General features: G+C 48.9%; 1 protein-coding gene across 1 annotated transcript in view; it reads left to right on the plus strand.

Annotated features, from left to right (window-relative positions):
• BAIAP2L2 (BAR/IMD domain containing adaptor protein 2 like 2) overlaps positions 1-16,975 on the plus strand; it is a 114,449-nt gene that overhangs the window by 42,545 nt on the left and 54,929 nt on the right. The window contains exons 3-4 of the mRNA XM_069231344.1: positions 25-111; positions 7,259-7,320. Of these exons, the coding sequence (XP_069087445.1) occupies positions 25-111; positions 7,259-7,320 (149 nt within the window). The remainder of the gene's footprint in view (positions 1-24; positions 112-7,258; positions 7,321-16,975) is intronic.

A 16,975-nucleotide genomic window follows, 5' to 3' on the forward strand; every position in this document is an offset into this window, starting at 1 on the left:
TCTCTCTAATGCTTACTTTTCCAGCACTCTCCAATGCTGCCGACGTGTACTTTAAAGCCATTAAAAAGATGGGGGAGCAGGCTCTGGAGAGCTCCACCTCACAGGTCCTCGGTAAGTGCAATCAACACTACACCTACCATGCACATTTAAGTGCATAGTGTCACGAGGCCTCAAATGCTGCAGGTAAGTGCTGCTCCTACTATAATTCACATTCCCTTGCAGACCGCCACTACACCTCACAGGCGCTGGAGCGGTACACGCTGCCACTACAGGTCACGTGCGCTGGGTTCGTACACACTGCAGTTACACCTCCCAGCCCTTGATACATGCACATTGCTACTAGGCCTCATAGGCCGCAGGAAAGAGCAACTTCCTCTACACCTCCCGGCCAAGCTCTGGGTGGGGCACACACTGCCGCTAGACCTCACGGCCAGGCTCAGTGTATGGTACACACTGCCTCTACACCTCACGGCCAAGCTCTGGGTGGGGCACACACTGCCGCTAGACCTCACGGCCAGGCTCAGTGTATGGTACACACTGCCTCTACACCTCACGGCCAAGCTCTGGGTGGGGCACACACTGCCGCTAGACCTCACGGCCAGGCTCAGTGTATGGTACACACTGCCTCTACACTTCACGGCCTGGCTCTGGGTATGGTACACACTGCCGCTACACCTCACGGCCAGGCTCAGGGTATGGTACACACTGCCTCTACACCTCACGGCCAGGCTCTGGGTATGGTACACACTGCTGTGACACCTCACAGCCAGGCTCAGGGTGGGGCACACACTTCCGCGACACCTCACTGCCAGGCTCTGGGTGGGGCACACACTGCCGCTCTGGGTGGGGCACACACTGCTGCAACACCTCATGGCCAGGCTCTGGGTATGGTACACACTGCCGCGACACCTCACGGCCAGGCTCTGGGTATGGTACACACTGCCGCGACACCTCACGGCCAGGCTCTGGGTATGGTACACACTGCCGCGACACCTCATGGCCAGGCTCTGGGTATGGTACACACTGCCGCGACACCTCACTGCCAGGCTCTGGGTGGGGCACACACTGCCGCTCTGGGTGGGGCACACACTGCTGCAACACCTCATGGCCAGGCTCTGGGTATGGTACACACTGCCGCGACACCTCACGGCCAGGCTCAGGGTATGTACACACTGCCTCTACACCTCACGGCCAGGCTCTGGGTATGGTACACACTGCCGCGACACCTCACGGCCAGGCTCTGGGTATGGTACACACTGCCGCGACACCTCACGGCCAGGCTCTGGGTATGGTACACACTGCCTCTACACCTCACGGCCAGGCTCTGGGTATGGTACACACTGCCGCGACACCTCACTGCCAGGCTCTGGGTGGGGCACACACTGCCGCTACACCTCACTGCCAGGCTCTGGGTGGGGCACACACTGCCGCTACACCTCACAGCCAGGCTCAGGGTGGGGCACACACTGCCGCTCTGGGTGGGGCACACACTGCTGCGACACCTCACAGCCAGGCTCTGGGTGGGGCACACACTGCCTCTACACTTCACAGCCATGCTCAGGGTATGGTACACACTGCTGCGACACCTCACAGCCAGGCTCTGGGTATGGTACACACTGCCGCGACACCTCACAGCTAGGCTCTGGGTGGGGCACACACTGCTGTGACACCTCACAGCCAGGCTCTGGGTGGGGCACACACTGCTGTGACACCTCACGGCCAGGCTCTGGGTGGGGCACACACTGCCGCGACACCTCACAGCCAGGCTCAGGGTATGGTACACACTGCCGCGACACCTCACAGCTAGGCTCTGGGTGGGGCACACACTGCCGCGACACCTCACAGCTAGGCTCTGGGTGGGGCACACACTGCTGTGACACCTCACAGCCAGGCTCTGGGTGGGGCACACATTGCTGTGACACCTCACAGCCAGGCTCTGGGTGGGGCACACACTGCTGTGACACCTCACGGCCAGGCTCTGGGTGGGGCACACACTGCTGCGACACCTCACAGCCAGGCTCAGGGTATGGTACACACTGCCGCAACACCTCACAGCCAGGCTCAGGGTATGGTACACACTGCCGCGACACCTCACAGCCAGGCTCTGGGTATGGTACACACTGCCGCGACACCTCACAGCCAGGCTCAGGGTGGGGCACACACTGCCGTGACACCTCACAGCCAGGCTCTGGGTGGGGCACACACTGCTGTGACACCTCACAGCCAGGCTCTGGGTGGGGCACACACTGCCGCGACACCTCACAGCCAGGTTCAGGGTATGGTACACACTGCCGCGACACTTCACAGCCAGGCTCTGGGTATGGTACACACTGCCATTACCCCTCATAGGCTCTGGAATGTGCAGAGTTCCACAGCACCTCATAGTTGGCAAGTAAGTGGAGCTAAGCTATGCTTTACAGGCCCCAGATATGTGCCCACTCCAACTACACTACACAGACACTGAGCACGTGCACACTGCCATTACAGCCCACGGACCCTGGGTAACTACAGCTGCAACAAACATTACACCTTACAAGCTACGGGCAACAAAACTCGGCCACCACACTTTAAAGACATTGGATAAGATGGCCTCACAGTTCTCACAAGATCTGTCTAACAGGGCACTGCTACCACTCATTGCAAGCAAGAGTTCCCGCCACTGAACGCCACAGGTGGCAGGCAAGTGCAGCACGATTAAACCAACCCCCACACGACCCAACTAGGTTCCCACTGTCACCATACCATGCAGGCCTAGGTTGGTGGGGGCCAGCACGACATAACTCAGGCGGTGGGGAGCCTAACTGGCCACTGTACACACAAGTGCTGTGTGTGAGAGCACATAGAATCCACCTGCAGCATTAGTGCACACCACCATTACCTCCTCTCCATCTTCCCTGACCCAGTCCTTACACACAAGATTCATCTCAACTGCAGAACATATTCCCTAGCTGACAAAAAAAATCCCCTAAAATGGCAATAATTTACCAGCCATCCCATAAAAGGGGAAACAGTGGCATCACTTCCTGTTGTGTTTTCTTCTGTAAAGGTATCTTGCACAATAAAGGTATTCATTTTTCCCTTACCTCGATAATTGGCTAATTTAATCTTCTTCTTTTTCGACGGCACAAGCCAATGTGGAAGAAGTGTGCAATCTGCTTCAGACGTTCGGGTTCCTATTTAATTGTGCAAAGCCACATCTACACCTGACTCAGACTTTGTAACTTCTGGGAGCCAGGTTCTGAATGGAAAGGTGTTCCTCCTGGAGGAGAGATGCCTCAGTTAACTCCCAATCTGCAGGGTCTGTTGGCCCTGACATCAGCCTCTGCCAGGATGTGGTTGAGGAGTCAGGGAGAGGTGGCGTCCATCTTGTACACTGTACCTTAAAGCAGGGTGTATTTGTATCCTTTGGTGCATCATCTCCTTTCTCATTGGCTCCCTCAATCTCAAATGTATGAGGCAGTAATTCCAGTGACAATTGACATCCACCTGGCTCTTCAATAGTGGTTGCAACCAGACTCTCTAATGACGGGCGTTGTGAAGGATACTCAAGCCCCAGTGGTGCTGTCCACAGATGCCAGCAAGTTGTGCTGGGGGTCAGTGTTGGGCACTGCTTTAGCTCAGGGGAGATGGGGCCCAAAAGGGTCCCACTGGTCCTCCTCATATTGGGAACTGTCAGCTGTTCAGAGGGCTTTTCTGCCTTTCCTTCCTTTGATACAGGGTCAAGCTGACTGTCTCCAGACAGAAAATTAGGTGGTAATATCATACCTGAATCAGCAGGGGGGAATGCTTCCTGCTCTATTTCATCTGGAACAGGAGGTTTGTTTGTGGTCAGAGCTCAGTCTCCTAGACGTGAAGACTGTTTATCTTCTGGGTAGGGAGAATGGGCCTACAGACCGGTTGAGCAAGAGGTTTCCTTCGTCAATGTTCCTGTGTCTGAATCCCAAGGTATTTCAGAAAGTGGTTTTCAGGTTTGGAGTTCTATGGCTGGACCTCTCTGTGGCAGAGGAGAATGTGCTTCTGCCCCAGTTCTGTTCCCTGGTGCCCTCAACATTGGCATGGGAGAATACTCTATCATTCAGGATGGACCATGATTAGTCATTCTGGTGGCTCTGAGATGGATGAGGAAGCCTTGGTACACTTCAGCCCTGTCCGATGTACTTTGCATTGATCTAAACAGTCGCGCTCAGGCATCTCGTCTAAACCTGGCAGCATGGTTGATGAAGGGTTAGCTTTTCTTCAGTAGGGTTGTTCTTGGGAAGTGGCAGATGCAATTTACTTGACCCATAGCCCCTCCACAAGTAAATCTTATGCCTGTCATTGTAATTTCAAGAAGTGGTGTGTGGCACATGATTTGGATCCTCTTCAGGTGGATCCGGTGAGGTTTCCTAATTTCTTGTATGAGGGGTTTATGCCTGGTCTCGCTGTTTCTACCATCACGGCACAGTGGGCTGCAGCCCAGGTGGTTAGAGAATGGGTTGCTAGCTTCTTATAGTTCTAAGCTATTGTTTTTTTGTTTTTTTCTGCATCGTCCTCCTATTCAATATTGTATCCGTCCTTGGCATTTGTCATTGGTCCTTAAAGCACTCAGGTCCCCACCTTTTGAGCCTTTACAGTTGGTGGACTTGAAGTTTTTCACTGAAAAGGTATTTTTTCTTGTGGCTATTTGCTCAGGTAGGAGGGTTTGTAAGATTGGTGCATTATTGTCAGTGGCTCCATGTGTTAGGATTATGAAGGGTAAGGTGATTCTCCAACTTAGTTCTGCTTTTCTGCCTAAGGTTGTGTCTAGTGTTCACAGTGATTTGGATATTTTCCTTCCTGTGTTGGTTCTGCCCCTCCTTCCTTGGCAGAGGAAGTAGAATTACACACTTTGGATTTGTATAGGGCATTATTGATTTACTTAGATCAGATCTCTTCCTTTCGTAAAGTGGATGCCTTTTTCGACACTTCTGGGTTGCCCAGTAAGGGTTCCGTCCTTCCAACTCTAGCTCTCGGTGGATTAAGTCTGTGATTGTGAAAGCTTCTGAGATTGCTCAGCTTCAGGTTCCTCCCCTGGTTCAGGGTCTCTCTACTGCTGGTGCGTCTGCTTCATCATCCGCTTTTCGAGGGGTTCTTTGAAGGATGTTTGTGCAGCAGCTACCTAGAGTTCTCCCGATCCTTCACTTGATCATTACCGGATGCGGTTTGGGGAATGTTTTCTTCTTCATTTGGTGAACATGTTTTGTCTTCTGTTTTGCAGACTTGATTTCTTTATGTACCCATTTTTTCATGTCTGCATTAAATGTTCATTTGTTTGCATCATTATATTGTATGACTGTGGTATTGTAGGGTTATATAATCAATCTCAATGCTTGGGCATGATGTGTGTTAGGACTGGGTCAGGGAAGTCGGGTGTTTAGGTAATGCCCTGGTTACTTGCCAGTAATCTTCATTACTCCGAGAAGTGGTCTTCCCTGACACAGAGCTAGTTCCCACCCTGCCTCCCAGAAGTGGGACTGATTATATTGTGTTTATGCTTTCTGTTCTGATTTTTCTATGCTTGGTATTTCAACAGGAAGTGATGTCACTGTTTCCCCTTTATGGGATGGCCGAGTTAATGGCGGCCATGTTAGGGGAATTATTTTTGTCAGCTAAGGATATATTCTGCAGTTGAGATAAATCTGGCGTGAGAGGACTGTGTCAGGGAAGACCAGGACTCGGAGTAATGAAGATTACCGGTAAGTAACCGAAGCATCGCACTTCAGTGATATACAGCGCTCTGTGATGAATTAAGCAGTGAATATTGCTTCCTGTGATGACATAGGCAAAACTGTGAGGTCTGAGAAACAATGAAGACGAAAGGAGTCTGGTGATGTCAGAGGTTGGACGGTCCTGTCAGTGTTGTTATCAACAGATACACAATGTGTCTGTGCTGTCATCAGGAAAAATCTGGTGTGTATTGTGATGTTATTAGGGAATGACACGTGATGTCTGTGATGTGATGAGCAGTAACATATTGTGCTGCATGATGAGATAAGCAGCCAGGCGCTCTTTTGGGGGACTTCAGAAGTAGTGAGATAGTGGTTTGTATTATCACCAGCAACATACTGTGTTTAGTGACGTCAAAAACGATATAATTTATACGGCAATGTCATGAGCAGCGAGTTTGTGTTTTATGAGATCAATGACACAGAGGAACTGGGATGCCTAAAGAGGGAATGATAGTGAAAACTGTCACTGGGAAGAGTGAGATGTCTTAGGACCTGAGAATGGATTACCGATGCCATGACCATGGTGCCTAACATCAAGGGAGAAGAGCATGATGGGAGTATAGTAAAGGAGGACGTATGTTGACAATGTTGCTTTCACCTGACTTGAACACACAATAGGGCCAAGCAGGCCCGGTTCTAGCGGGTGGGCCAGGCCCACCCAAACCTGACCGTTGGCCCTCCCAGTAATAGCAAAAGAGGCCACAGAGAAAGCACCTATTAAGTGCTTCTTCCATGTCGACAAATGTGATTTATTTTTCGCTTATGTTTACTTTAATTATCAGTCAGGGGTCAACGAGAAATGTCTAGAATGCATTTTATAGTGCAATAGCTGTTTTATTTGCGTTCTGATATGGAGAAAAATACCACCCTAGATCAGTGGTTCCCAACCTTTTGGCTCCTGCGGATCCCCACTTTGTCATTACTGGAACCCAGGGACCCCCACTGAATCATTATTGGAATCTGGGGACCCCCACACTGAGTCATTACTGAAAGCTGGGGACCTAATCTGTTAATATTATTTCATTTTCCAAGCAGTCACGGACCCCCTGAGGAGGCTTTGCTGACCCCCAGGGGTCCCCGGACCACAAGTTGGGGACCACTGCCTTAGGTGATTTTCCCTATTTTACTACTGTCTGAGACAAAACTCTGGGCATGCCCGTGAAAAGAAAACAGCCCGTGGTGACCTTAGCTCATGTCTGAAGCAAACTGCAGTGGGAAGGTGTGTGTTGGGAAAGAGGAGACAGGGGTTTACCTGCCAATGATGCAGCAGGTGCAGTGGCACCAGAGCCCAGGTTGTAGACTACCTCCACAATTGTCGAAAATTGAGCACACAGTGGCCCATCCAAACGCACCATTGGCCCATCCAGATATAAATTCCTGGAACCGGGCCTGGTGCCAAGGTGTCACCTGTACCCTGAACCGATCTGCCCATTCCCGATCTATTTGGGCCAAATTCGGGCAGGTGGTTAGTCCAGAACCCTAGTGATTTATTTTTCGATTTTTTTTTTCAGGTCGAATTTTGGTACACATGTCTGACAGCCACACACACCTCAACGCAGGCCTGGAGTTAGTGGTGAGTACAATTACAGAAATGTAGTACAGTGGCGTAGTGAACTCCCCACTATAGCAAATTAAGTGGGGGCTCTCACGAGACCCCATTAATTGTTTGTTTATGACTTTTTCTGTCGGCTGCTCTGCAGACAAAATGCTAATAAATAGCGCTGCCTTGAAATGCCATAACAGGGCTGCGAGAAATGGGCTCAGAGACAGAAATGGTAACAGGATACAAATACAGAGAGCGAGAGAAAATCACAACTGAGCATGTTAGAAAAAGGTAAGAAAAATAAAGTAGGAATGAGAGAAAAGAGTGGGTGGAGAAAGAAAAGGAAGGACAAGGAGGAACGTGAAATTAAAGATGGGTGAAAAGGTGAAATGTAGAATGGAAGGGTGAAAGAATGACTAGATGGGGGTATGAGAGGTCCGATGCAGGAGTGACAGGGTTAATAGGTGGAAGGCTGGAAGAATGCACAGACGGGGTAAAGTGAAAGAATGGACGGATATATTAATGGATGTATGGATGAAAGGATGGATGGAAAGGGGAAGTGATGGAGAGATGGGTGTGTCAATTGATGAATGGTAGGAGGATGAAAGGCCGAAAGTCTGTTTTATAAAGAGGGGAGGGCTTGCTTGCTTTGCATGTTCGGTATTACTTGATGCGTGATTCAAGTGGGGGGACATTAATTTTCTGACTACTCCCTTGATTCAGTTCTTCATTACGCTCCACGCATTACGCAGTTACAAGATCCAAGCAACACGGCGAACAAAGGCCATTGGTCTTAATGCAAGGAAGGAAACTAAGCCCACGCGGGCCGTGCCTCAATGGTAAAAGTCCACCTTACATGGTGAGCTTGGCTGCTAAACCCCTTCCTCCTGAGCCTCGGTATCACTGCACCTGCTGCACCATCAATAGCAATGTGCTTGCGTTCTGCCAATTATCTTGCATGACACCGAAACTCTTCCCACAAAGAGCACATTTGTAACCCACAGCTTTTAAACCCCCACATAATAAATTAATAGAAGCAGCACGCTTTCAATCCCTCAATCGTCATTCCTCCGAGGGCACGTTACTCAGTGCGGGTAAGCAAGCCAGTCTCCAATGCAGAGCTGTTTCAATCAAGCACGGCCCCACGATGTACCTTAATGACTCTCTCCTAGAGCGCTTCACCAGGGGTGTGACTATATAAATGCTGAAAGTATAACCCACCACATTCTTGAGTGAGTATTTAGTCCAGCTAGATACCCATGCTCTTTATTGGTTGCGTGCCTATTTCCAACTTTAGGGTAGTACCGCCACCTTGTGGGAGGAGAGGAAAGTGCTTCTCAAACAGTCCGCACTGTATTTATCTTTATCCCACGGTTAGCTATTTTCTGAGCAGAACCTGCTTATGTCTTCAGGTCCCGGTACTTATAGCGAGAGGCACACGTGGAGACAGAAGGAAGGGAAAGTGCGGGCTGGTCTGAACATTTTTGCCAGGGCTCAAACACGTAAAAACATTGAAACTCGGCAGTTATGCGTATAAATGCACACAATAAACAATATAGTTCATGGTCGACCCCATTGTTGTTGTCCTGACAACTAATTTTCTATATCTGTGCCATCGAAAAATAGGCGATTTGTGCATGACAGATGGCTGTGAGTTATGTCGAGTGCATTCATAAACATAGCTGACGAATTTCAGTGTTTTTTCACATTTAAAATAAGCCCAGAACTGCTATCTGTTTTTTTCAATGGTTTTCATTTGAATTTGTTTTAATAATGTTCCCAATGTTCAACCCCTACTGGAGGTTCTGACCTGTGTTCAGATCCTACGTCCAACCCAAGCATGGCCTGTGGCAGGCGTTCTGCCCAATCTGCTGTGGACGCCAAATCTCTGCTAGGTACAGTCTTTGGCTATGCGCACTTCGGTTGGGTTCAACAGTGGCGTAACAAACGCCCCTGCAGCGCGAGGCGATGGGGGAGGGAGGGTCAGTGGGATTGGAGGCGAGCTCCAGAGGCCCCCCTCAGCACAGCACCTGGCCTGCGTGAGCCTGGAGGGGGCTCCCTGCATGTTCTATGCACACCCCTTCCAGTTTGTTATGCTAGTGGGGCACAGTGCTTGGCCTGCGTGAGTCCGGAGGGGGCTCCCTCCATGTTCTATGCACCCCCACCCCCCTCCAGTGAGTTATGCCAGTGGGGCACAGTGCTTGGCCTGCGTGAGGCCTTGTGCCTAACTTGCCACAGACGTCAAACAGCCCCTTGCACGCCGCTCTGTGTCGAACGTAGGGCGGGGCCAGGACCTAAAATAAAAGGTGATGGAAAGGTGCTTCTTGAGGTAATGAAGCCCCTTCCCCGCCCTTAACTGCGCAACTGCGCGTACCTTGCCGTTCTTTCATATTCGTTACGTACAAAAAAGGTTCTTTAACCATAACCACATCACAAGGGGTTACATCCATGCAGTGAGATAAAATCACAATAACTCGGCCGTGGGAGTTTGGCCCCAGTTAATTATTTTGGTAAAATGATTCTAGCATGGGTTGTTTTCCAAGGCAATATCTTTAATGCTAGCAATCAGTCAGTGTGCGGCTTTGCGTCTATTAGTACACTTGTTCGACCCTATGTTATTGGGCTAAATTTATTTCACTTTTGTAGAAGAAATATATATTCTGTGCTAGGAATGGTTGGATTTTGATGATCAGAAAGGTCTCTGTATGGATCTTTGCTGTTTTTAGGTAGAAGAAAATCATCTCAACATTCCAGGACACTTGTAATTAGCCTGGCGCAATACTGAGCCTGTTTAGAGGTTGATCATTTTTTCGGTGTGTGTGTAGTTATGTTTAGTCAGTGTCCTGGAGCGATTCTCACGTTGCACCATAAATGCTATTAGATGTTATTGTTTGTTTTTGGTGGGTGTGCTTGAGATTTATTTGTTCACCGGAGGTAAATCAGATTGTGAGGACTGCAAATTATTCAGCTCGTGGGCGATTCTAGGGCAGGGCACTACTAGGCAGTTGCACAGGGCGCCTAGAAAGACAGATGCATAATCACACCAAAAACAACCAAATATGGCCCCACAGTGTGGGAGGTTAGTGGTAAAATAGGAGCGGGACAAAAATAATTATATTTCCTGCCCAAATTTTACCTTCGTCAATTAAACCCCATTTTTAAACATTCCTGCAGATAGTGGCAACTGACCCCCTCTTCTGCCCTACCAGAAAATGCGTACTTACTGGTGCGACACTAATAACCCACAAACATCTGCAGTTCTCCATTTGTGCTATCCTGCAAGAATTTTGTTTCCAAGTACTGAGGTACTGAGAGTACTAGCTACATGGAACTTATATATACCTCTGAAAATAGAGCAGCACCCAGTTTGAACTGAGTATCTAACAACCTTTATAGTGTGGTTATTGTTAGACCTGACAGCCTTAGGGTAGTCACCCCTAACTTTTTGCCTGCCTCCCTCCACTTTGTGGACACTGTTTTTGCTGGTTTTTAGACTCTGCGCACTTTACCACTGCTAACCAGTGCTAAAGTGTGTAGGAGGCTGGACTGGCTTGTAGTGAGTACCTAGGGGTACTTGCACCTTGCACCAGGCCCAGTTATCCCTTATTAGTGTATAGGGTGTCTAGCAGCATAGGCTGATAGATAATGGTAGCTTAGCAGAGCAGCTTAGGCTGAACTAGGAGATGAGTGAAGCTCCTACAGTACCACTTAGTGTCATATGCACAATATCATAAGAAAACACAATGCACAGTTATACTAAAAATAAAGGTACTTTATTTTTATGACAATATGCCAAAGTATCTCAGAGTGTACCCTCAGTGAGAGGATAGGAAATATACACAAGATATATATACACAATACCAGAAATATGCAGTATAGTCTTAGAAAACAGTGCAAACAATGTATAGTTACAATAGGATGCAATGGAGACACATAGGGATAGGGGCAACACAAACCATATACTCCAGAAGTGGAATGCGAACCACGAATGGACCCCAAACCTATGTGACCTTGTAGCGGGTCGCTGGGACTATTAGAAAATAGTGAGGGTTAGAAAAATAGCCCACCCCAAGACCCTGAAAAGTGAGTGCAAAGTGCACTAAAGTTCCCCAAAGGACAAAGAAGTCGTGATAGGGGAATAAGGCAGGAAAGACACAAACCAACAATGCAACAACGCTGGATTTCCAATCTGGGGTACCTGTGGAACAAGGGGACCAAGTCCAAAAGTCACAAGCAAGTCGGAGATGGGCAGATGCCCAGGAAATGCCAGCTGCGGGTGCAAAGAAGCTTCTACTGGACAGAAGAAGCTGCGGTTTCTGCAGGAACGCAAAGGGCTAGAGACTTCCCCTTTGGAGGACGGATCCCTCTCACCTTGTAGAGCCGTGCAGAAGTGTTTTCCCGCCGAAAGAACGCCAACAAGCCTTGCTAGCTGCAAATCATGTGGTTAGCGTTTTTGGACGCTGCTGTGGCCCAGGAGGGACCAGGAGGTCGCAAATTGGACCAGGAGGTAGAGGGGACGCCGAGCAAGACAAGGAGCCCTCTTAGCAGCAGGTAGCACCCGGAGAAGTGCCAGAAACAGGCACTACAAGGATGCGTGAAACAGTGCTCACCCGAAGTTACACAAAGGAGTCCCACGTCGCCGGAGACCAACTTAGAAAGTCGTGCAATGCAGGTTAGAGTGCTGTGGACCCAGGCTTGGCTGTGCACAAAGGATTTCCACCGGAAGTGCACAGGGGCCGGAGTAGCTGCAAAAGTCGCGGTTCCCAGCAATGCAGTCTAGCGAGGTGAGGCAAGGACTTACCTCCACCAAACTTGGACTGAAGAGTCACTGGACTGTGGGAGTCACTTGGACAGAGTTGCTGGATTCGAGGGACCTCGCTCGTTGTGCTGAGAGGAGACCCAAGGGACCGGTAATGCAGCTTTTTGGTGCCTGCGGTTGCAGGGGGACGATTCCGTCGACCCACAGGAGATTTCTTCGGAGCTTCTAGTGCAGAGAGGAGGCAGACTACCCCCACAGCATGCACCACCAGGAAAACAGTCGAGAAGGCGGCAGGTTCAGCGTTACAGAGTTGCAGTAGTCGTCTTTGCTACTATGTTGCAGGTTTGCAGGCTTCCAGCGCGGTCAGCAGTCGATTCCTTGGCAGAAGGTGAAGAGAGAGATGCAGAGGAACTCGGATGAGCTCTTGCATTCGTTATCTAAGGAATCCCAAGAGACAGAGACCCTAAATAGCCAGAAAAGAGGGTTTGGCTACCTAGGAGAGAGGATAGGCTAGCAACACCTGAAGGAGCCTATCACAAGGAGTCTCTGACGTCACCTGGTGGCACTGGCCACTCAGAGCAGTCCAGTGTGCCAGCAGCACCTCTGTTTCCAAGATGGCAGAGGTCTGGAGCACACTGGAGGAGCTCTGGGCACCTCCCAGGGGAGGTACAGGTCAGGGGAGTGGTCACTCCCCTTTCCTTTGTCCAGTTTCGCGCCAGAGCAGGGCTAAGGGGTCCCCTGAACCGGTGTAGACTGGCTTATGCAGAATTGGGCACATCTGTGCCCAAGAAAGCATTTCCAGAGGCTGGCGGAGGCTACTCCTCCCCTGCCTTCACACCATTTTCCAAAGGGAGAGGGTGTAACACCCTCTCTCAGAGGAAGTCCTTTGTTCTGCCATCCTGGGCCAGGCCTGGCTGGACCCCAGGAGGGCAGATGCCTGTCTGAGGGGTTGGCAGCAGCAGCAGCTGCAGTGAAACCCCGGGAAAGGCAGTTTGGCAGTACCAGGGTCTGTGCTACAGACCACTGGGATCATGGGATTGTGCCAACTATGCCAGGATGGTATAGAGGGGGCAATTCCATGATCATAGACATATTACATGGCCATATTCGGAGTTACCATTGTGAAGCTACATATAGGTAGTGACCTATATGTAGTGCACGCGTGTAATGGTGTCCCCGCACTCACAAAGTCCGGGGAATTGGCCCTGAACAATGTGGGGGCACCTTGGCTAGTGCCAGGGTGCCCACACACTAAGTAACTTAGCACCCAACCTTTACTAGGTAAAGGTTAGACATATAGGTGACTTATAAGTTACTTAAGTGCAGTGAAAAATGGCTGTGAAATAACATGGACGTTATTTCACTCAGGCTGCAGTGGCAGGCCTGTGTAAGATTTGTCAGAGCTCCCTATGGGTGGCAAAAGAAATGCTGCAGCCCATAGGGATCTCCTGGAACCCCAATAGCCTGGGTACCTCAGTACCATATACTAGGGAATTATAAGGGTGTTCCAGTAAGCCAATGTAAATTGGTAAAATTGGTCACTAGCCTGTTAGTGACAATTTGAAAGAAATGAGAGAGCATAACCACGGAGGTTCTGATTAGCAGAGCCTCAGTGAGACAGTTAGTCACTACACAGGTAACACATTCAGGCACACTTATGAGCACTGGGGCCCTGGTGAACAGGGTCCCAGTGACACATACAACTAAAACAACATATATACAGTGAAAAATGGGGGTAACATGCCAGGCAAGATGGTACTTTCCTACAAAGTGCATATGCTCTCTCCCTTAAAACATGGTAACCTTGAATCATACCTGATTGGACTATTAATTTACTTATAAGTCCCTAGTAAGGTGCACTTTATGTGCATAGGGCTGGTAAATTAAATACTACTAGTGGGCCAGCAGCACTGGTTGTGCCACACACTTAAGTAGCCCCTTTCCCTTGTCTCAGGCCTGCCATTGCAAGGCCTATGGGTGCAGTTTCACTGCCACCTCGACTTGGCATTTAAAAGTACTTGCCAAGCCTAGAACTCCCCTTTTTCTACATATAAGTCACCCTTAATGTGTGCCCTAGGTAACCCCTAGAGCAGGGTGCTATGTGGGTAAAAGGCAGGACATGTACCTGTGTAGTTATATGTCCTGGTAGTGTAAAACTCCTAAATTCGTTGTTACACTACTGTGAGGCCTGCTCCCTTCATAGGCTAACATTGGGGCTGCTCTCATACACTGTTGAAGTGGCAGCTGCTGATCTGAAAGGAGCAGGAAGGTCATATTTAGTATGACCAGAATGGTAATACAAAATCCTGCTGACTGGTGAAGTCGGATTTAATATTACTATTCTAGAAATGCCACTTTTAGAAAGTGAGCATTACTTTGCACTTAAATCCTTCTGTGCCTTACAATCCACGTCTGGCTGGGCTTGGTTGACAGCTCCTTGTGCATTCACTCAGACACACCCCAAACACAGGGTACTCAGCCTCACTTGCATACATCTGCATTTTGAATGGGTCTTCCTGGGCTGGGAGGGTGGAGGGCCTGCTCTCACACAAAGGACTGCCACACCCCCTACTGGGACCCTGGCAGACAGGATTGAACTGAAAGGGGACCTGGTGCACTTCTTAGCCACTCTTTGAAGTCTCCCCCACTTCAAAGGCACATTTGGGTATAAAACAGGGCCTCTGCCCTACCTCATCAGACACTTGCTGGAGAAGAAACCTGAACCAGAAACTACATCCTGCCAAGAAGAACTGCCTGGCTGCTCAAAGGACTCACCTGTCTGCTTTCTACAAAGGACTGCTGCCCTGCTGTTGGCCTGCTGCCTTGCTGAACTCTTGTCTGGCTGTGAAAGTGCTCTCCAAGGGCTTGGATAGAGCTTGCCTCCTGTTCCCTGAAGTCTCAGGACCAAAAAGACTTCCCTTTTTCACTTGGACGCTCCGTGCGCCGAAAATTTAGACGCACAGCTTGTGCCGCGGCGAGAAAAACGCCGCACACCGACGCTGATCAACGCGACGCTCTGGGGATGACCGGAAATCCGACGCACGGCTTCGCAAGGACAACGCCGCCCGACCTCTAGAGGAGAAATCGACGCAACGCCTGCCGTGAGATCGTAATTTCAACGCGCAGCCCCGCAGAACGACGCGCAGCCGGAAAACAAGCAGGAAAATCCACGCACAGACCCGGGACATCTGATAATCCCCGCGATCCACAGAAAGAGACTGTCCGCACGCTGGAAAACGACGCACGACTTCCCCGCGTGGAAAATAACGACGCAAGTCCGTGTGTGCTGAGGAGAAATCGACGCACACACCCTGTTTCCACGCACCTCTTCTTTTGTGGCCCTCTGAGGAGATTTTTCCACGCTAAACCAGGTACTTGTGCTTGAAAGAGACTTTGTTTATATTCTAAAGACTTAAGACACTTTATATCACTTTTCAGTGATCTCTCTACAATTTTCCATTGCAACTTTATTCTTTTTGACCTACAATTATCCTGATAAATATTATATATTTTTCTAAACACTGTGTGGTGTATTTTTGTGGTGCTATATGGTGGTATTGTATGATTTATTGCACAAATACTTTACACATTGTCTTCTAAGTTAAGCCTGACTGCTCGTGCCAAGCTACCAGAGGGTGGGCACAGGATAATCTTGGATTGTGTGTGACTTACCCTGACTAGAGTGAGGGCTTTTGCTTGGACAGGGGGTAACCTGACTGCCAACCAGAAACCCCATTTCTAACAGTTATGAAGATTCGTCTCTATATTTTGCAGCTGGAAAGTGTAATTGCAACACCGAAAACCTGCACTATGATAGCCTTCTCCTGCAGTGCTCAATTTGTAACAAAAGAAAAAAAAAGAAGTGTGTAGGAGCCCAACGTTTGTCTTAGGAACCCGCTGCCAAAGCTGCTGAATGCCAGGGATGCAGAATCCATGGCTGTTTAATCTTTCTTCCACCACCCTACAATTCCTGTCCCTTTATCTCACTCTTGAAGGTTCATTTTCATCCCTGTTGCTTCCCGTTGTCACTGTTTTCTCCTCTTCACTTTCCTCCTTCTTTCTCCAATTTGTTTCTATTTACCTCTTGCTCTAGTTCAAAATCTGATGGTGAAAAATAAGTCCTAGTTTCTAAAAATGAGCAGCGGTCTTCCTCCACCTGCAACCCCTGGCACAAATTAGGCACGGCCATATTTCTGCTTCTTTGTGATGGAATCTTTGAAACAGGAATCATTTTTTACCTCTTGTGCCGACCTAAATCTTTTGTAGGTGACTACTTTTCTCCTACACCTCAAATGGGCATCGGAGAACGCCGTACCAGGCATCAGGTGTTTCCCCTGGAGGCTAAAAGGGTGAGGGGCTCTTTTGTTACTGGGGGCCGGTTTTGTAGCAGTGCAGCAGTTTTAAAAACACTGCAAAGCTTCTTGTATATCTAACAGCTTTCAAGCAACAATAAAAGTGCCAAGATAACTCTGGTGATTACTGTACCTCCTAGAGAGAGATCGGGTTTTGTCTAGTGGGAGTTTTGAATCATCTAAGGCGGCACAGAGGGTTAATATGCCTGCTGCAAAGAACGTGTACTATACAGATCACAGAACAGTATTCTATGTGCATAGCTCAGTGGGATACTGCTTTTGTCAAATAGCTCTTTTTGTTACTGTGCAGTTCACAAGTTACAATCATAATCTAACACAGTGAGCTATGATTTGCAATCATACAGCTACATTCAAACTGCATGGTACAGGTTAAAAAGTTATGTTTTCTTTTCGCAGTCTTTCACTATCCTAATTTTGCTAAAAATGGTTTGTTTGGGTAGAAAATATATTAGTAAAGTCAATTCTAACCACTGTGTTACGTTCTGAATCCTGAGTTTATGATTCCTCAGACCAAGCACTCTTAAAAAATGCCTACCAGCATGGATGACGTGAA

This window comes from Pleurodeles waltl, chromosome 4_2 (genome assembly GCF_031143425.1).
Source record: "Pleurodeles waltl isolate 20211129_DDA chromosome 4_2, aPleWal1.hap1.20221129, whole genome shotgun sequence".
NCBI lineage: Eukaryota > Metazoa > Chordata > Amphibia > Caudata > Salamandridae > Pleurodeles > Pleurodeles waltl.